Source organism: Melanotaenia boesemani, chromosome 17 (assembly GCF_017639745.1).
Source record: "Melanotaenia boesemani isolate fMelBoe1 chromosome 17, fMelBoe1.pri, whole genome shotgun sequence".
Classification (NCBI taxonomy): Eukaryota; Metazoa; Chordata; class Actinopteri; order Atheriniformes; family Melanotaeniidae; genus Melanotaenia; species Melanotaenia boesemani.
In genome coordinates this window covers 12,872,229-12,887,974 of record NC_055698.1, presented here as the reverse complement: position 1 = coordinate 12,887,974, position 15,746 = coordinate 12,872,229, and the positions used below count along the sequence as shown (strand labels likewise).

The following is a 15,746-nucleotide window of genomic DNA, read 5'->3' as shown; positions in this document are numbered from 1 at the left end:
GTTTGATTTTTTAAAAAAGCAGTAATTTAAAAATCATTAGTACCTTCTAAAGTGTAATACAGACCAACCTCAATACAAAGGATTAATGAATAAGTGTACACATAGTTTGTGTCAAGTCCTAATATTCCTAAAAAGGGAGGAGCTCGCTTGTGACACTGCGTTCCTTTGCCACTGTTAAACGTTAAGGTGTGTGTGTCTGCGTGAGTAGCAAGGGGTATGGTTTCTGCAACTAAGAAATCACTTTAGGATTTTTAGTTGTAATCCTCTGCCACTATTTTGCGGTGCAACCGAAGTGCAACAACAGGTTAAACGAGGCGTTGGATTCTTTGAAGTTGAATACACACGAATCAATGAGGATGAGCTGTAGGACCGTGTTTTCAACACAAGGGGGCAAAATGTGCTGGAAAATAATCATATGGCTGGAAAATAAGGCTGGTTAAATAGACAATAAGAAAAAAACTTTTTTCCTGACAGAGTTGCAAATGTCTTTAATTTGTCCACAGATGTATTTCAAAGCATCATGAATCGTTCAGCATGAACTGAAGACATGACACCGAGCTCACCATTGGTCTGGTGTTATCTGCGGGCTACGAGGTGTGGCTAGAGCTGTGCGCCTCCTGCAAAACCCACTCAGGGAAATAAACCGCCAACAGCTGCTGCTGGACAAAGTCTTCCTGTCTTCAGCAATGTAGACATGTCAAAAATAAAACGCGTTGGAAACTTTTCTTATTTCCTTGGATGTTTCCAAGAGCTCATCCATCTGTTGGCATCCTGAACGTATAAGAAGTCGTGTCCTCATTTGACCAAAAATAACTTTCTCACCGTTCCGTTATGAAGCGCGCACTCTGAGGACAGCACACTGCACGTTATCAGCTTATCTGACAACAGGTGGATTTTTGCTATTTTCTGACGGTAAGCAACCATTTTATTCTATTTGCTGATGTCAGAGCACCATTAAAGTGGGCACGAGGCATAACTTTTATTTCTCTCTTTGGTTGCATCTGTTTTGTTGCGACAAGGTGTCAGTTATGTTCATTTAATCTACCTTTAAAGGTGTTACTATGCTGTTACTATATTTTTAACTATCACCGCAACCATTAGTTAAAAAAAACATTGATTCTTAACATTATTGACTAAAGGAAAAGAAAAATGCAAAGAAAACCTTTTATTTTGCTCTTTTTTGTGCAAACGTTAAAGGATTATGGGCCAACATAAAGAAACTGCCCGGTCATTAAAATACATGCCTAAATTATAAATATTGTGGATTATTCCCAGGTAGCTAATATCCATTTTCCTTGTCATGGCCCAAGTAGCATAGCAGTAAATCAAACCAAGCATGGATCAGTGGCACCCCCCTTTAAAAAACAAGAAGGAGAAGAAGAAGAAGAAGAAGAAAATCTAGGTCAAATTCACTGTCCGCTATCAGCCTTAATGTGTTTGTTGTCAAATTCTGACTTTAAATCTCACAAAATTTACAGACTAAAAGCCAGTTCTGGCAACCATTTCTTTAAATAGTTGTGTTTCAATTTCCTTGACAATCTCCTCTTGATGTTTTTTTTAAAAAGGTAATTGTCCTGGAAGCAATTGTTATTATCATGTCCATTTCAGTGTTAATATTTTCCCACCACCACCTGTTAGATTTTTGCATTAACAGCTTATGGAAACAGAGAGCAGATATTGGATAAATGTCTATCACACAGAACATGTAACTGCTCCCTGTCAAGGCTTTATCTGCTGCCAGCTCCAGTGGCATTTTTGGTGTCACATTAGATCTTTTTTACTTCAAGTTATGCAAGCCAACATACAGGGTCAAACAACAGCTGGTGTGAGGTGCACCTACACTCACTTTCCCACCTGTTCTGCAAAAAGCTCAGCTAACCAGCGTCCAGCGTTGGCCCTTTAAAGATCAAAACTGGCAGTGTCACAGAGGCTGCTTGACACAGATATGAAGATAGAAATAGCAACCAAGAACGGTCTGGCAGTCGTAAACAGGGGAAGCATGAACTGAACACACACACACGCGCGCACACAGGGACAAGTGAGATTCAGAGTCAACAGAAACAAGTCCTGTTCTAGGATTTATTTAATTTCTAAGGAGGAACATGTGCAAATTCCACAGAGTGCTGAATGTCTACAAACAGGCTGGTTTCAGGCTTTCAGTCAAAAATTTCTTGTGATTATGATGGTGGGTGGGAATCACAGAACTACCACTGGACCATGATTTGCCTTCAAGCATGTAAAGATTGGAAAATGGTGATGCAATCAAGGACATGAGCTGTTCCTGGAAAGCAGTTGTAATGCTTTGATAAAACAACATCCTATGTGATGACTCTGTATGCTCAGTATAATTAAAAAAACGGATAGAACACTTAGTTTTCCCCTGGACTTTCCTTGCCATTCACTAACAGCATTGAAGGCTTTTGGTCACTGAATGACTGAAGAGTAGGGGTCCATTACGTTTCACACAACTCTCACCATTGTTTCATCCCAAGTCCTGCCACAAGGCATTGTGGGAAGAAGAGCAGCAGGGGCAGAGGGGGGCTGTGTCGGATTTCTGTGGAAATGATGGCGCTCTTGCTGTTTCCTGTTTTGTGCTGTATGGTGCCGAATGTTCTTCCTGTTCAGGAAAGAGGGTAGGAGGTCATACATGTGCCATGCCATGTAGGACAAATATACTAAAAGTTAGTCAGTAGTTGCACTGCACGAGTGGGACAGTGGTAATAAAGTCTGCATTGACCTTTTCAGGTATCTGAAGCTTAGACATGCCAGCCCCACCTCCTCCCCCTCCACCTCCTCCCATTCCTCCTCCACCACCTCCACCCAGCGCTGGTCTGCCACAGGTGAGTGTGACTATCTCTAACTCTTTCTCATGCATTTGTAACCATTCACTCGTGTCCTTCTTGCTGATGACCAACCAAACACTTGGAACTTATTTGTATTATTGATTGAGCTACACACACACTCACTAAAATGCACACACAAACACACACAGGATAGGACAGAGAGCAGACTCAGCAGATGGGTGTTATGTTTCCATGGCTGGCTCACATAGCATGAGCTCCTGCAAACAGGAGACAAGGCTCGACTTATTCTGAGCTCAACAATAACTGGAAGTCACACTGCTGCTCAATGGAGAGAAACAATACCTTGTTTTTGACTGCCATCACAAACAAAACTTATCCACTTCACTCTAATTTTTCTTATTTTTTTCCTCATTTATGTCATTTTCCACTTCATGTGTAAAGAGCTGAGCTGAAGTTGAGAGGAGGAGGATATATAGTATATTTTCCTACATAATCACCTTCACATAAAAGCATATTGAGTAAAAACACTTCATACTAACAGTTCAGTCAACCATCTGATGCATCAGTTATAAAAAAACAATGCCACAGTTCTTTCACATAAAATATTTTACTTCCACAGGCATGTACAGTGATGCTTTTCTTATTTTCTTTAACCTTTTTTTGGTTTTTATTTATTTAATTTATTTATAGCTATTCTATAAAAATATTTATAAAATAATATGTCATATTGATATATCTGTTCTATTAGGACACAAATATTATTTTATCTGCCTTTTTATTGCAGAAAAACTTGGCAATAACTGTATAAATATATTTAAACAAAGAAAACAGGATAAAAAAAAAACATAAAAATGCAGAAAACTAAAAAAAAAATTCTAAAATCACAATGGCTAGAAATCACAATATTTTAAAAAGGTATAAAAAAATCACAACAGCAATAATAAAAATGTTACATCACACTATATGTATATATATATATATATATATATATATATATATATATATATATATATATATATATATATATATATATATGTGTGTTTTTGTACATATTGTAAATTTTCTTTCATGAACTGCTATGTTCTTTTTTTGTGTGTATTTCTTTATGTTTTGCATTTTTTTTACTTTGTTACCAAAATAGCACCAACTATAACAGGTGGTATATTTTGTAGCTTAGAAGCCTTAATTAAATTGTGTTGTGGGGAACTGATGAGATTAAATTCGTATACCACACTACAAAAATCTGTTTAAGGGTTCATGAAAGCATTTTTTCTCTGTGACAGTGCCCTTCAGAGCCTCCTAAGTTCCAGTCTGGTGGAGGAGGAGGTGGAAGGAATGCCCTGTTGGCCGACATCCAAAAAGGAGCCAAGCTCAAAAAAGTCACACAGGTCAACGACCGCAGTGCTCCTGTGGTCGATAGTAAGTCCAACAACCAAACCATTCATGAATACAAACTCCATGTTGTTGCTGAAGGATTTCTCAGAGTCAGTCTCATACAGGGACTACATTGAAATGTACCAGTGCGGTGGATCAAGGGGAAAAAGAAAAGAAAATGTACATGTCATATGAACTTAACAAGAGAGTAGAAATAGTTATATGGGTCAGCAGGAGGATGTTGGGTTTCTATGGGGTATGTTTGAACACATTTAGGCAAACAAGGTTTGTTTCCCGAGTTTCTGGCTCCTACAGCAGTTTTAGTGGACTTTTTAGTCAAAGGTGCCCTCACCTTAACTTCACGCCGACGCAGGGGGAAACGAGCCGGCGCGCTCGTGCGCCTTCGCCAGCGAGGAAGACGCACGCCGCTACCTGGAATATTTCTCTCTAATGTGCGCTCACTGGGCAATAAAATGGACGAGCTTCATCTTCTGCTGAGGAGAAACAAGGACTTTCGTTCATCCTCTGTTTTGTGCTTCACCGAGTCATGGCTGTGTGGGAACATCCCGGACTCCGCGCTACAGCTGGATGGATTCCAGCTTCACCGAGCGGACCGTGATACGCGGCTCTCTGGCAAAACAAAGGGTGGAGGTATTTGTTTCTACACCAATGCTGGCTGGTGCAACGACGTGACAGTGATACAACGGCACTGTTCTCCCCTCCTGGAAACTTTTATTATCAACTGCAAACCATTCTACTCCCCACGTGAGTTCGCTTCCTTCATTCTGGTCGGTGTTTACATCCCGCCGGAGTGCAACGTGCAGGACGCACAGCGCGCACTCGCCGACCAGATACTGGAAGTGGAGCGGACCAACCCGGACTCTTTGGTTATTGTCCTCGGGGACTTTAACAAAGGCAAACTCAGTCACGAATTGCCTAAATACAAACAGTTTATTAAATGTGCTACCAGGGAGGGGAACATTCTCGATCACTGTTACACTACCGTCAGTAACGCATATCACGCCGTCAGCCGCGCAGCACTGGGACACTCCGACCACTACATGGTCCACCTGATTCCTGCCTACAGACAGAAACTAAAACTTTCTAAACCTGTGGTGAAGACATCAAAGAAGTGGTCTAGTGAAGCTGCAGAAGACTTAAAGGCGTGTCTGGACTGCACTGACTGGGATGTCTTCAGGGCTGCTTCCACCAGTCTGGATGAGTACACAGAAGCTGTAACCTCATACATCAGCTTCTGTGAGGACTGCTGTGTACCAACACGCACCTGGGTGACTTATAACAATGACAAGCCCTGGTTCACACCCAGACTGAGACAGTTGAGGTCTGAAAAGGAAAGGGCTTTCAAAAGTGGCAACAGAGCAGAGTACATAGAGGCCAAGTACAGGTTCAGCAGGGCGGTGAGGGATGCTAAACAGCTGTACACAAAGAAACTCCAACATCAGTTCTCCTCTAACGACTCTGCTTCTGTCTGGAGGGGGCTCAGGCAGATCACCAACTACAAGCCAAGAGCTCCCCCCGCTGCTAACAATCGACGTCTTGCCAACAACCTCAACGACTTCTACTGCCGCTTTAACACAATCGTCCCGGCTCGTCTGCAGGACAAGCTTTCACAACTCAACGTGCCCGACACCACTTGCAGGTGGATCACTGACTTCCTGTCAGACAGGAAGCAGCGCGTGAGACTGGGAAGCCACACTTCGGACTCCAGGACGATCAGCACCGGCTCCCCGCAAGGCTGTGTTCTTTCTCCCCTGCTCTTCTCTCTGTACACGAACAGTTGCACCTCCAGTCACCAGTCTGTCAAGCTCCTGAAGTTTGCAGACGACACCACCCTCATTGGACTCATCTCTGGTGGGGATGAGTCCGCTTATAGATGGGAGATTGACCGTCTGATGGCTTGGTGCAGCAAGAACAGCCTGGAGCTCAATGCTTCCAAAACAGTAGAGATGATTATGGACTTCAGGAAGAGCACAACCCCCCCCTCCCCTGTCATCCTGTGTGGCTCCCCAGTGGACACTGTGGAGTCCTTCCGCTTCCTGGGCACCATCATCTCCCAGGACCTCAGATGGGAGCTGAACATCAGCTCCCTCATCAAGAAGGCTCAGCAGAGGATGTACTTCCTGAGGCAGCTGAAGAAGTTCAATCTACCACGGACAATGCTGGTCCACTTCTACACTGCCATCATGGAGTCCATCCTCACCTCCTCCATCACCGTCTGGTACGCTGCTTCCTCTGCCAAGGACAGGTGCAGACTGCAGCGTATCATACGTTCTGCAGAAAAGGTGATTGGCTGCAGCCTTCCTTCTCTCCCAGAACTCTACTCCTCCAGAACCCTGAGGAGAGCAGGGAGGATAGCAGCTGACCCCTCCCACCCTGGACACCATCTGTTTGACCCTCTCCCCTCTGGCCGGAGGCTGCGGTCTATCAGAACCAGAACCTCCCGCCACAAAAACAGTTTCTTCCCCTCTGCCATCAGGCTTTGGAACTCACCTAAAGACTTACCTGACTAACTTATTAACACACTCCCCCTCCATTGGTCACTTCAACTTGTACATTTTTATACTACAGACTGCACATTTCATGTAAATACACTACTTACTTTTATCTTATTTTTATGTACATAACTATTTATTTCCACTCTTATATAGTTTTTCAGTCTTAATGTTATATGTTCAGTTGGCTTGTTCATATCTTTATGGTTCATATTTATTTATTTATATGTAGGCACCGTCAAATCACAACAAATTCCTTGGAATGGAAGTTACTTGGCAATAAATCTGATTCTGATTCTGATACACTCCATTAAAGAAGAACTACAGCACAATGATGTAGGTAGAGGAGAAAATTCTAATTCAATGGCAGTCACAGTAGACAAGGCGTTATGACCAGTATTTCAATTTCCCCACCTTAAATATTTGGTTTTAGTCTATTTATGTATTCCTCCATGATTAAAAGTTAATCTACAGGTCAGAGAAATCCCCAAAAAGTGGAGCCAGGTTGGAATTATCTATCAAATTACAGCCACAGAGGTGGGGTTAACTTTGTAACTGTTGTCTAAATCACTGAACAAATGTATGAGCTTTAGAAAGCTATTTAGAAATATTAAAAAGAATTTTTCTTAAACATGACATGAAAAATATTTTATTAATCAATGAAGAAAAATTATAAAGGGCAGGCAACCCACCAAAATACACCAATAAGGAAATTAACCAAACAATTACCTCTGCATTGTCTGGGATCTGGGACCAAAGATAAAGTAGGTGGAGGTCTTACTTACCGTCCAGACAAGCACCAAGCAGGAATGTCTTTTTTGACCACTGAGCCTCTCTAAAGTCATCTAAAGTGGAGTCTTACAGGTGTGATCTTTGCTGCAGAAGCCCTAAGCACAGTGTGTCAGTCAGCATATGCAAATGATGTTACAGTTTCATTAAGGGGCACAGATGCACAGAGGGTATGACGTATTTGGATGTTTTCCTGGGTGCAGATGATTATAAAAGGAAAATTTGGGGTGGGTTTGCATGATATGCCTGATTGTCTCAGAGGACCTGTGTCTAGGCCCGATTGTCCTACAGCAGCAGAGTTTTGGTTGCTAACAACCCAGTGGCCTCAATGCTCAGGTCACAGTGGTGGAACCTCCAAGTTTTCCAATGAAAGAAATCCAGAAAAAAGTTCCAAAAGTAGATTTCTTTTGGAAAGGCTATCGCTTGAACAGACCAGTTTTGTGTTTCCTGTTTCGGAAGAGGGGCAAGTATTTATGGACTTTCAGATTTGGGTTAAATAACTTTGTCTACAGACTTTGCAAAGATTTTTGTATTGTCAGATACATTATGGATGGATACTGCTTCTATAATGCTTCAGGACATTAAAAATTTCAACAATGACAGACACCTATTTCTCCTGGACTTGCAAGGTGTGGACTTTTCACTCACATCCAGGTTTTTCCAATTTGTCTTCTGTACTTGGAGGTGAAGAGATACTGTTTTCAAGTGTATGGTCATAGTAAAAAGGAGGCACATTAAAAGGCATTTAACTCAAAACAATGTTGGACTCTATCCATTCAGCCTTGCGTCAGCAGAGATGCATGAAGTGACAGCTTTCCACATTTCTGCTTTGCCTATGCCCACCTCAGACATCTGACCAATCACACAATACTTCTCGGAGTTCCACAATAAGAAAATTCTGCTCAGCTGATGCAGAACAAGCCACAAGATGTCCCAAACCATGTTTTCGGGGCCTTGAGAACAAGAAAAAAGTTCTTGCTTCTTGCAGAGTAACAGCCTTTAGAGCCACAGTGGATTTGGTCAAAACAGTTTCCATACTGCTGACTTTGGCATTATCACGTTACACTGGGATCAGACCCACTGTAAACCATGCAGTTTTACTGGGTCTGTTTATTAGAAAAGTACAGCTGTTATTGATTTAGGAATGTATGTAATATTGTGTCTGCAAGTACTAGAGCTAAATGAATTAAATATTGATTTTTATATTCAATTTTAGAAAAATTTAAAATCTCAAAGTTCAAGCCCTTTAAAACAATATTAAGATTCTTCTGATGCACTAGTGGGATCACCAACTGTGGACCTGCGGAGCCACTATTCTGCAGATTTAAACCTGCTGCACACTTAAGTCAAATTATTAATGGGTTATTAAGAGGCTTGTGCAGAACTTGATACCAAGCTTTCATGTGGATCAGGTGTGTTGCAGCAGGGAAACTTCTAAAATTTGCAAGACAGGTGATTCTGCACTAAAGTGCAGCATATTGGCCCTCATCTCTACATTCAGGAAAACATGCTATGAACTGCAGCATTAGTATTTTAAATTTCTCTGTGGGTCCACATGGATTTTGGTTCATATTAAAAACTCCTGGATAAGGTATGTTAAGAACATATTCACTAATCTGTATAAATTTCCATGCTCATGTACAGGTTTTCCGAATTCTGTAAAGCAAAGAAATTATCCAGAGGAGAAGTACCGAGCATTTAGCTAGAGATTAGTGCTGTTACTAGATGCTGTAGATAAAAGGCGAGTACAGATTTTAAATTCCTTGGACATTACTCAGCAGACCACATGTCAGGCGTCGCATGGTAGATCACTCGATCACTCATTACAACAAAAAGCTGTAATGAGTCACTAAAAGTGAGTTGCGACTTGACTTGGACTTGCAAAAACGGACTTGTGAATATCTCTGGTATGTAGTCACTGTGAAAGTCCTTATTAGAATATAAGTGACTAATGTGCCAGAGTCAAGGTGGTCTGGCATGTTAGCTACGGGGATGCCCCCTGGGAGTACTTTAAAGTCCCTGTTCAACCCCCCAACTGACAAACACTATGGAGATCTGCAATGGAAAGTGGTGGATGGGGCTGTGGCCAGAAATAAATGTGTGTGTATAGATTGTACAGCCATTGGTCTTTGTGTTTTCTTTCATTAGAACATCTTTTTCTCAAGCGACCCAGACTGACCCCTGTGTCCTCTTACTGGCTGGGCTGGGGCAAGCCTTGGATGAGCAGCTTTTTATTTTTTCCAAGGAAAAAAAAAACATTCCTGTAGTGAATCACATATTATGTTCATGACAGTGAAGGTCGTATTGTAACGGGAATATATTTGATCTCAAACCATGATCATTTTCTAAGTCTATCAAAGTCATATTTTGTCTCCATGCAACAAGGAAGTAGAAAATATTTTAGTAAACCACTGTTATGCCACTAACATGCCACTGTTGAACACAATTTTACATAAGAAACACCCCTAGTTGACAAAGCTGCACTCAGCAATTCCATCCAACCACATCGTGGGGTGTTTGAGACTTAAGACTCAACAAACATGTTTGCCCCAATGTGCAGCCACTTATATGAGGTGTATTTACCTCATGCGGGTTGTAGGGGCGATACTTATCTGGTCAGAAGGATTATGAGCCATATTTAAAAAACAACAAATACAATTGTTTTTGTTGGAAAACTTTTTGCAAATATCAGCCTGAAACAGAAATATATTTCTGTAATACAATAAAAAAAGATATGAGTAAATTACTGTGGACTGTTGTAAATTTTCAGTATTATTAAAACTGTGCAAATGAAAAAAAAACTAATATGTGAATAAATTTACAATTAAATAATGAATACTAGTAAGTAAAAATCCTTCCATGATTTTACTTAAAAGTTACTGAATAACTTGTAATGTGCATTTGTTCCCCAGAGCCCAAGGCTAACCCTGCAGATATAACAGGAAATGGCAGTGGTTCTCAAGGCTCATCAGGTGGGACAGCACCCATGGGACCCTGTTTAAGTGGGCTATTTGCTGGAGGGTTTCCCACTCTCAGGCCTATAGGACAGAGAGACTTAGCAGGCAAGACCCCAGGTTGGTGTAAAAGCCTGATTGATGAATTTCTACAATCTTTTATAGATTTTCTGACCATGACTCTTTTGTGTCTGTTTGCATGTGTTGTTAAGTGTCTCGATCAAGCTCATCAGCCTCCCTGAAGCCACTCTGGAACCCCCCTGCATCAGCAGACTCAGGCATCATTCCTGAGCCTTCCAGGGCGGCAGACCTCCAGAGCTCCTTCCAACGTCTGCTCACCTCCTCCTCCTCCTGTTCCGCTCCTCCCTCTCCCTCTCACAGCACCAAGTACCCACCTCCTTTTCCTGCTTCCTCTCCCTCCACACCTCCACCTGCCCCTCCCTCTGCTCCACCCCCACCTCCCCCACCTCAAGCGTTCCTGGACCGGCCAGCCAACAAGCCTCCCCCTCTCCCCACCTGCCCTCCCCCTCCCCCTCCATCCCAGGTTACCAAGCCAACATGGCTCCCCATCCAGCACTCTTACCACACATCAGTGTCCCAGCCCTCCACTCCACCTCCTCCACCTCCACCTTACCAGTCTCCATCATTGGTGCAGGGAGACCGTTCCTCAGGTTGTTTCTTCTCTCCAACTCCCACTACAGTCTACTCTGAACCTTCTCGGTTCCCCATTTTGCGTGACAGCCCTCTTGGACTTCCTCCCCCTCCTCCTCCACCTCTACCTACTTCCTACACCCCTAGCTGTCAGTCCACCCTCACTCCACCAGCACCTAAAGTATCTTCAGTGCCCCCATCCACAGTGCGCTCACTGCCTCCCTCTTACCCTATCAATGCTCCCACTCGACGGCCACCAGCTGTGCCTAAAAGTGCAGGTAGGTGGTAAGCAATCTCTTTATGCCACAGGTTGTGCTTTTATTTCTCACTTGATTACCTACAACTCTTCTGCATTGTGCAGGAAGACAGATGTTTCACACAGGTTGAGTGCAAGATGGTTATGTGAGAGTTGAACTACCTAAAAGCACAGAAAATTTTATTTACCCATTTTTGACTAGGATGACTCCTACATGAAGCAGGACCCCAATTCAATTAACCTAACTATAGAGGTGACTACTGATTCTAAATAAAAAAAGTTTTTCCTCTCTTAAATGGTTAAACTTCAAAAGACAAAGATTAAACCCACATGGGTGCTGTAGCCCAGAGGGTGGAGTTGTCCTTTAACCAAAAGGTCACTGTTTTAATCCCATCTTCCCTACCCTTCATTTCAAAGTATTATTTGGCAGGAGACTAAACTCTTCACTGCTCCCCTGATGTATTCCTCACTTTTTAAATAAAGCCATTTGCTAATTTACTGTTGGTGCTGAATACTCATAACAGAAGGGGGAGACAGTGTTGGAGAGCCTAAATTCCTCTGAGCAGCATGCATGGTGATCTTGTATTAATGAGAATGGCCAAAACCAATATACAGGGAAAAAAAAAAAAAAGACACAGAGTTACTGTAATGATTAGCTCCTGAGGACCCGGAAATTCAGCCACACAGTAAAAGTTTGAACAGAGTATGGTTTATTGAAACCGGGAGAATGGTGGAGAAACCAGATGTAGTCTGCTAAGGAGTGGCAGGAAAGGCTGAGTGTTGAAGAATCCTGAAACAACTCCAGACATTAATTATGGATCCACTAATCCAAAAGGCGTTGTCAAGGGCAGGCAATGTTCATACACAAAAAGGCAGATGTCAGGCTACTTATCAAGGGGGGCAGGCAAATCTCCGTAAACGTTCCAAGCAGGGGTCAATATCCAGATAGGCACTTGACAAGAATAAATCTGGCGTGGATCAGGCAAGAAAAATCCAAGGATGTGACAGGGTCGATAACAGGAGGTCTGAAACACAAGAAAAAAACGCTGGATCTCAACAAGGTTAGCAGAGACTGGAGAGTGTTTCAGTAGGGTGGGGAGCAGGTGAGGAGAGTGAACAATCAGGGCAGGTGGAGCAGATGAGCTTGATTGCAGAGCTGCACAGCAGAGCGGCAACCATGATAGTTACGTGATATTTAAGTGAGATGGGTAGTTATTTGAGAAATAACCACTAATTGTAGCAACAATTTCAAAAGGTTCAAATCATTTTTAAATTGATTCAAAAGATTCAAAACAAAGAAATACAACTTTATTTTGTTACTGCATGAATAAAATTCTGCACAATCTTTTATAAAGGTGCCTCAGGGCCAGAGTTTTGTCTTAATTGTCACTGTTCTACATCTGTTAATGTATAGTGGTGCTGCACTGACTGTCACAAACTAAATGCTGTGCAGCTGTAAGATAACTGAGAGGAGAGCTCTTTCTGTTGAATGAAGCAGTAAACTAATTAGTAGAATCCTAACTGTCCTTATGGTCCCTAAAGTAGGCTGACATCTGGTTGTGGGGAACATTTTAAAGAATAATTGAACATCTGTCACCCCTGTATTTTTGGGGACTTCTGCTGTCTGCATTGTTGGACCGTGTCAAGTTATTTTGCAGTTGCAGGTTTTTTTTTTTGCAGCAACAAGCTGAAGTTGTGTCAGGCCTGTCATGAAAAAAAATCCAACTCAGAAGGGAAAGAGCTCTATATGGTGATGTGACTTTTTTCCCTAAGCATTAATTAAAAGCACACTTTTACAAAACAATGCACATTCTGTGCTTGTTAACACTGAAGCACAGCTTTTTTTTAGGAAACCCACACACATTTAAAGGCATTTACAAAAACAATGTTGGACTTAAAAAAACTGAATAATGGCCCAACCTACTCCAAGCTTTACCTATAGTCTTCTAGTTTTGCTTATTAAATATTATGTGGACTACTTCTTTCTGCACTGACAAGCCACATCCTCTTGTGTAGGCCAGGATTAGATTGGAAATCTGAACTGGCAGTTAGAAGTTGTCTTTATAGCATGTTCAAGTGATATTTTTATTTACATATTTTGTCCAGAGTCAGACTCTGGCTCTGTCTGAGGGTAGTTTCATCGCTGCTTGTGCTTGCTGTCAGTTTTGTGCACGAGGGCCTTTCAATGAGAAAAAAAAAAGTAGTAATATTTGACTGGCTGGAAACTGTAGTACCTGTTAAACCTAGTCATTATGTGTTGTGTTACTATGTTTTTAAGTGTCTGTGTAAATCTCTGCTTTAGTTTTGCATCTAACACATCTTTTTTTTAGATTTAATTTTTGCTGTTTATGTGCTCAGAAATATTTGCTGACATCTGCCTCCTTTGCTAACAGGTGTGGGTCGGCTGGCTCCTCCACCAGCTCCTCCAGCACGTTCCCCAACCACAGAGTTGTCCACCCGCATTCCTCCCCCACCACCACCACCTCCTCTGCCGCCATTCAGCCTCAGGAATGGACACCTGCACAGCTTGGGTAGGATTTTACTACATATTTAAAAATAAAGATGTGCAAGAGAATGAATTTTGAAGGTGAAATGCATGCAAAGCAATGTCCGTTTGAAGAATGAAAGACATCTTCTGCTTGTGACCAGGATGAACCACTAAAGTGAAGCTAGCAATGTCAGAATCCTCCATGTATGTGTTGTACTTCTGATAGTTAACTAAGAAGCAGGAATGAAGAGAGAGGAGAAGGGTTGCTACAAGATTAGATAAAGTTTTTAAGCTTGCCTCCGGTCAAGGTTAAACAGTACATTTATAAGTAAAATAACATTTTCTAATTGAATCTTCTCTCTCCTCAAGCAGATGATTTTGAATCCAAGTTTCAGTTCCACCCTGTAGAAGACCTACCACCACCCGATGAATTCAAGCCTTTCCCTCGCATCTACCCCAGCAAAGAAAATAGAGGTAGTCACAAAGAAGACTTGCTCTATTTTATCTTTTCCCAGGACGTTAGTTTCATCCATTGTTGCTCTTTCTCCCCCCCCCCCCACTCTGCTTCCTATTGCAGTGAACCCCAAACCACCTGGGATCAGGACGCACCTCAGATGAGTCATGGACTCTCCCTCTTCTTCATCCCTAAAAAGAATATCTTAAATATTTCTCCTCTATCTCATGACAGCTTATCATAATAACATAGCCACCATAGAGACTTCATGCGCCTGTGTTGTTTGTGTTCAGTGTATTTGTGTGTGCACTGTATGTGTGTATGTAAGTGTCAAACAGGGTCCGGCCTTATTCTGACTGTGTGACCTCTGACCTTTTCCAGTGTGGAATGTTTTGAATGTGTGTACGGAGGAGGACTGCATTTCTACTCATAAGCTACATGCAGACTCTGCACAAGTACACATCACTCCAGAGCCACTGTCTTCTATTCCATTTATCAGATCGTAACACTTTATTAATTACATACTGTATAGAAAACTAATTCAAGACTTATTAAATTTAAAAGTTAGCATCAACAGACTATAAACACACAACATAGGTATTTGGCTCTTTAAATACAAAATGTGCCTTTGTTAAGTGTCATACAACATGCTACCTTTTTAAATTAACACTTAAATGCTAAAGAAAGCAGGAATCTAATTTACTTTTTAAAATATTCCACCCTGAGATTAATAGTGGGAGACCATGTTGACTGGAGTGCAACATGCTGATCTAGATTCATTTTTAAATTCGGGGCATAAACAGGATTATATGTGAATTTTTGCATTGCTGGGTAAACATGGGGTAATAATCTTTTAACATACAGTGGTGCTACCCTCCATTAATGTGATATTTTCTTTTTCAAAACATCTGATGGGACAGTTACTGGAGAACAGTTTTTGTGTGTGTGTGTGTTTTTTTTTTTTTTTGTTTGTTTTATTTATTTATTTTTTTTAACAAAAAACTGAATATGGTCTTGATTTCTTACCCTTTAGTGCTAATCAATACTAACACTTGAGAAGATGCTGCCACCTGCTGGTTCATTGTGTAAATTACTTCAACGTGAGATGAATAAATTTTTGATTAAAAAAAAAGTTTATAGACACTTTACTGAGTATGATGGTAATGTGTAATTCTGCCTTATATAGCCCAGTATATACTTCTTGAGTTTAGTCTAGAGTTCTTTACATGATTCTGCTCAACTTTAAAGCAATGAAAACATTAGATACACCCACTTCATCACAGTAACTACCTCTATCACAGTGTTAAAAAAAGGTAAATTTACAGTAAGTCCTATCTGGACTCTCCTGCTTGGCCCTACCCCTCTGTTTTAGAAAGGAAAAGAAAGGTGATCCTTTTCTTTTGGGGATGAAGTTTAAGTCCTCAACTCATCTTGCAGCTGTGGCATTTCAGACCATTTGATGG

General features: G+C 41.5%; 1 protein-coding gene across 3 annotated transcripts; it reads left to right on the top strand.

The window, feature by feature from the left end:
• Positions 1–642: 642 nt before the first annotated feature.
• On the top strand, positions 643–15,431 carry wipf3 (WAS/WASL interacting protein family member 3). Of its 3 annotated transcripts, none has more exons than XM_041967320.1 (8): positions 643–777; positions 2,746–2,840; positions 4,088–4,223; positions 10,393–10,554; positions 10,647–11,363; positions 13,735–13,872; positions 14,199–14,303; positions 14,407–15,431. In XM_041967320.1, the coding sequence occupies exons 2-8, from the start codon at positions 2,763–2,765 to the stop codon at positions 14,445–14,447; spliced, it is 1,377 nt and encodes a 458-aa protein (XP_041823254.1). In that variant the 5' UTR covers positions 643–777; positions 2,746–2,762; the 3' UTR covers positions 14,448–15,431. The 3 variants fall into 3 exon arrangements, with proteins under 3 accessions (XP_041823254.1, XP_041823255.1, XP_041823253.1); XM_041967321.1 differs by having other exon boundaries at positions 643–912; positions 14,202–14,303; XM_041967319.1 differs by having other exon boundaries at positions 643–912.
• Positions 15,432–15,746: the final 315 nt, after the last annotated feature.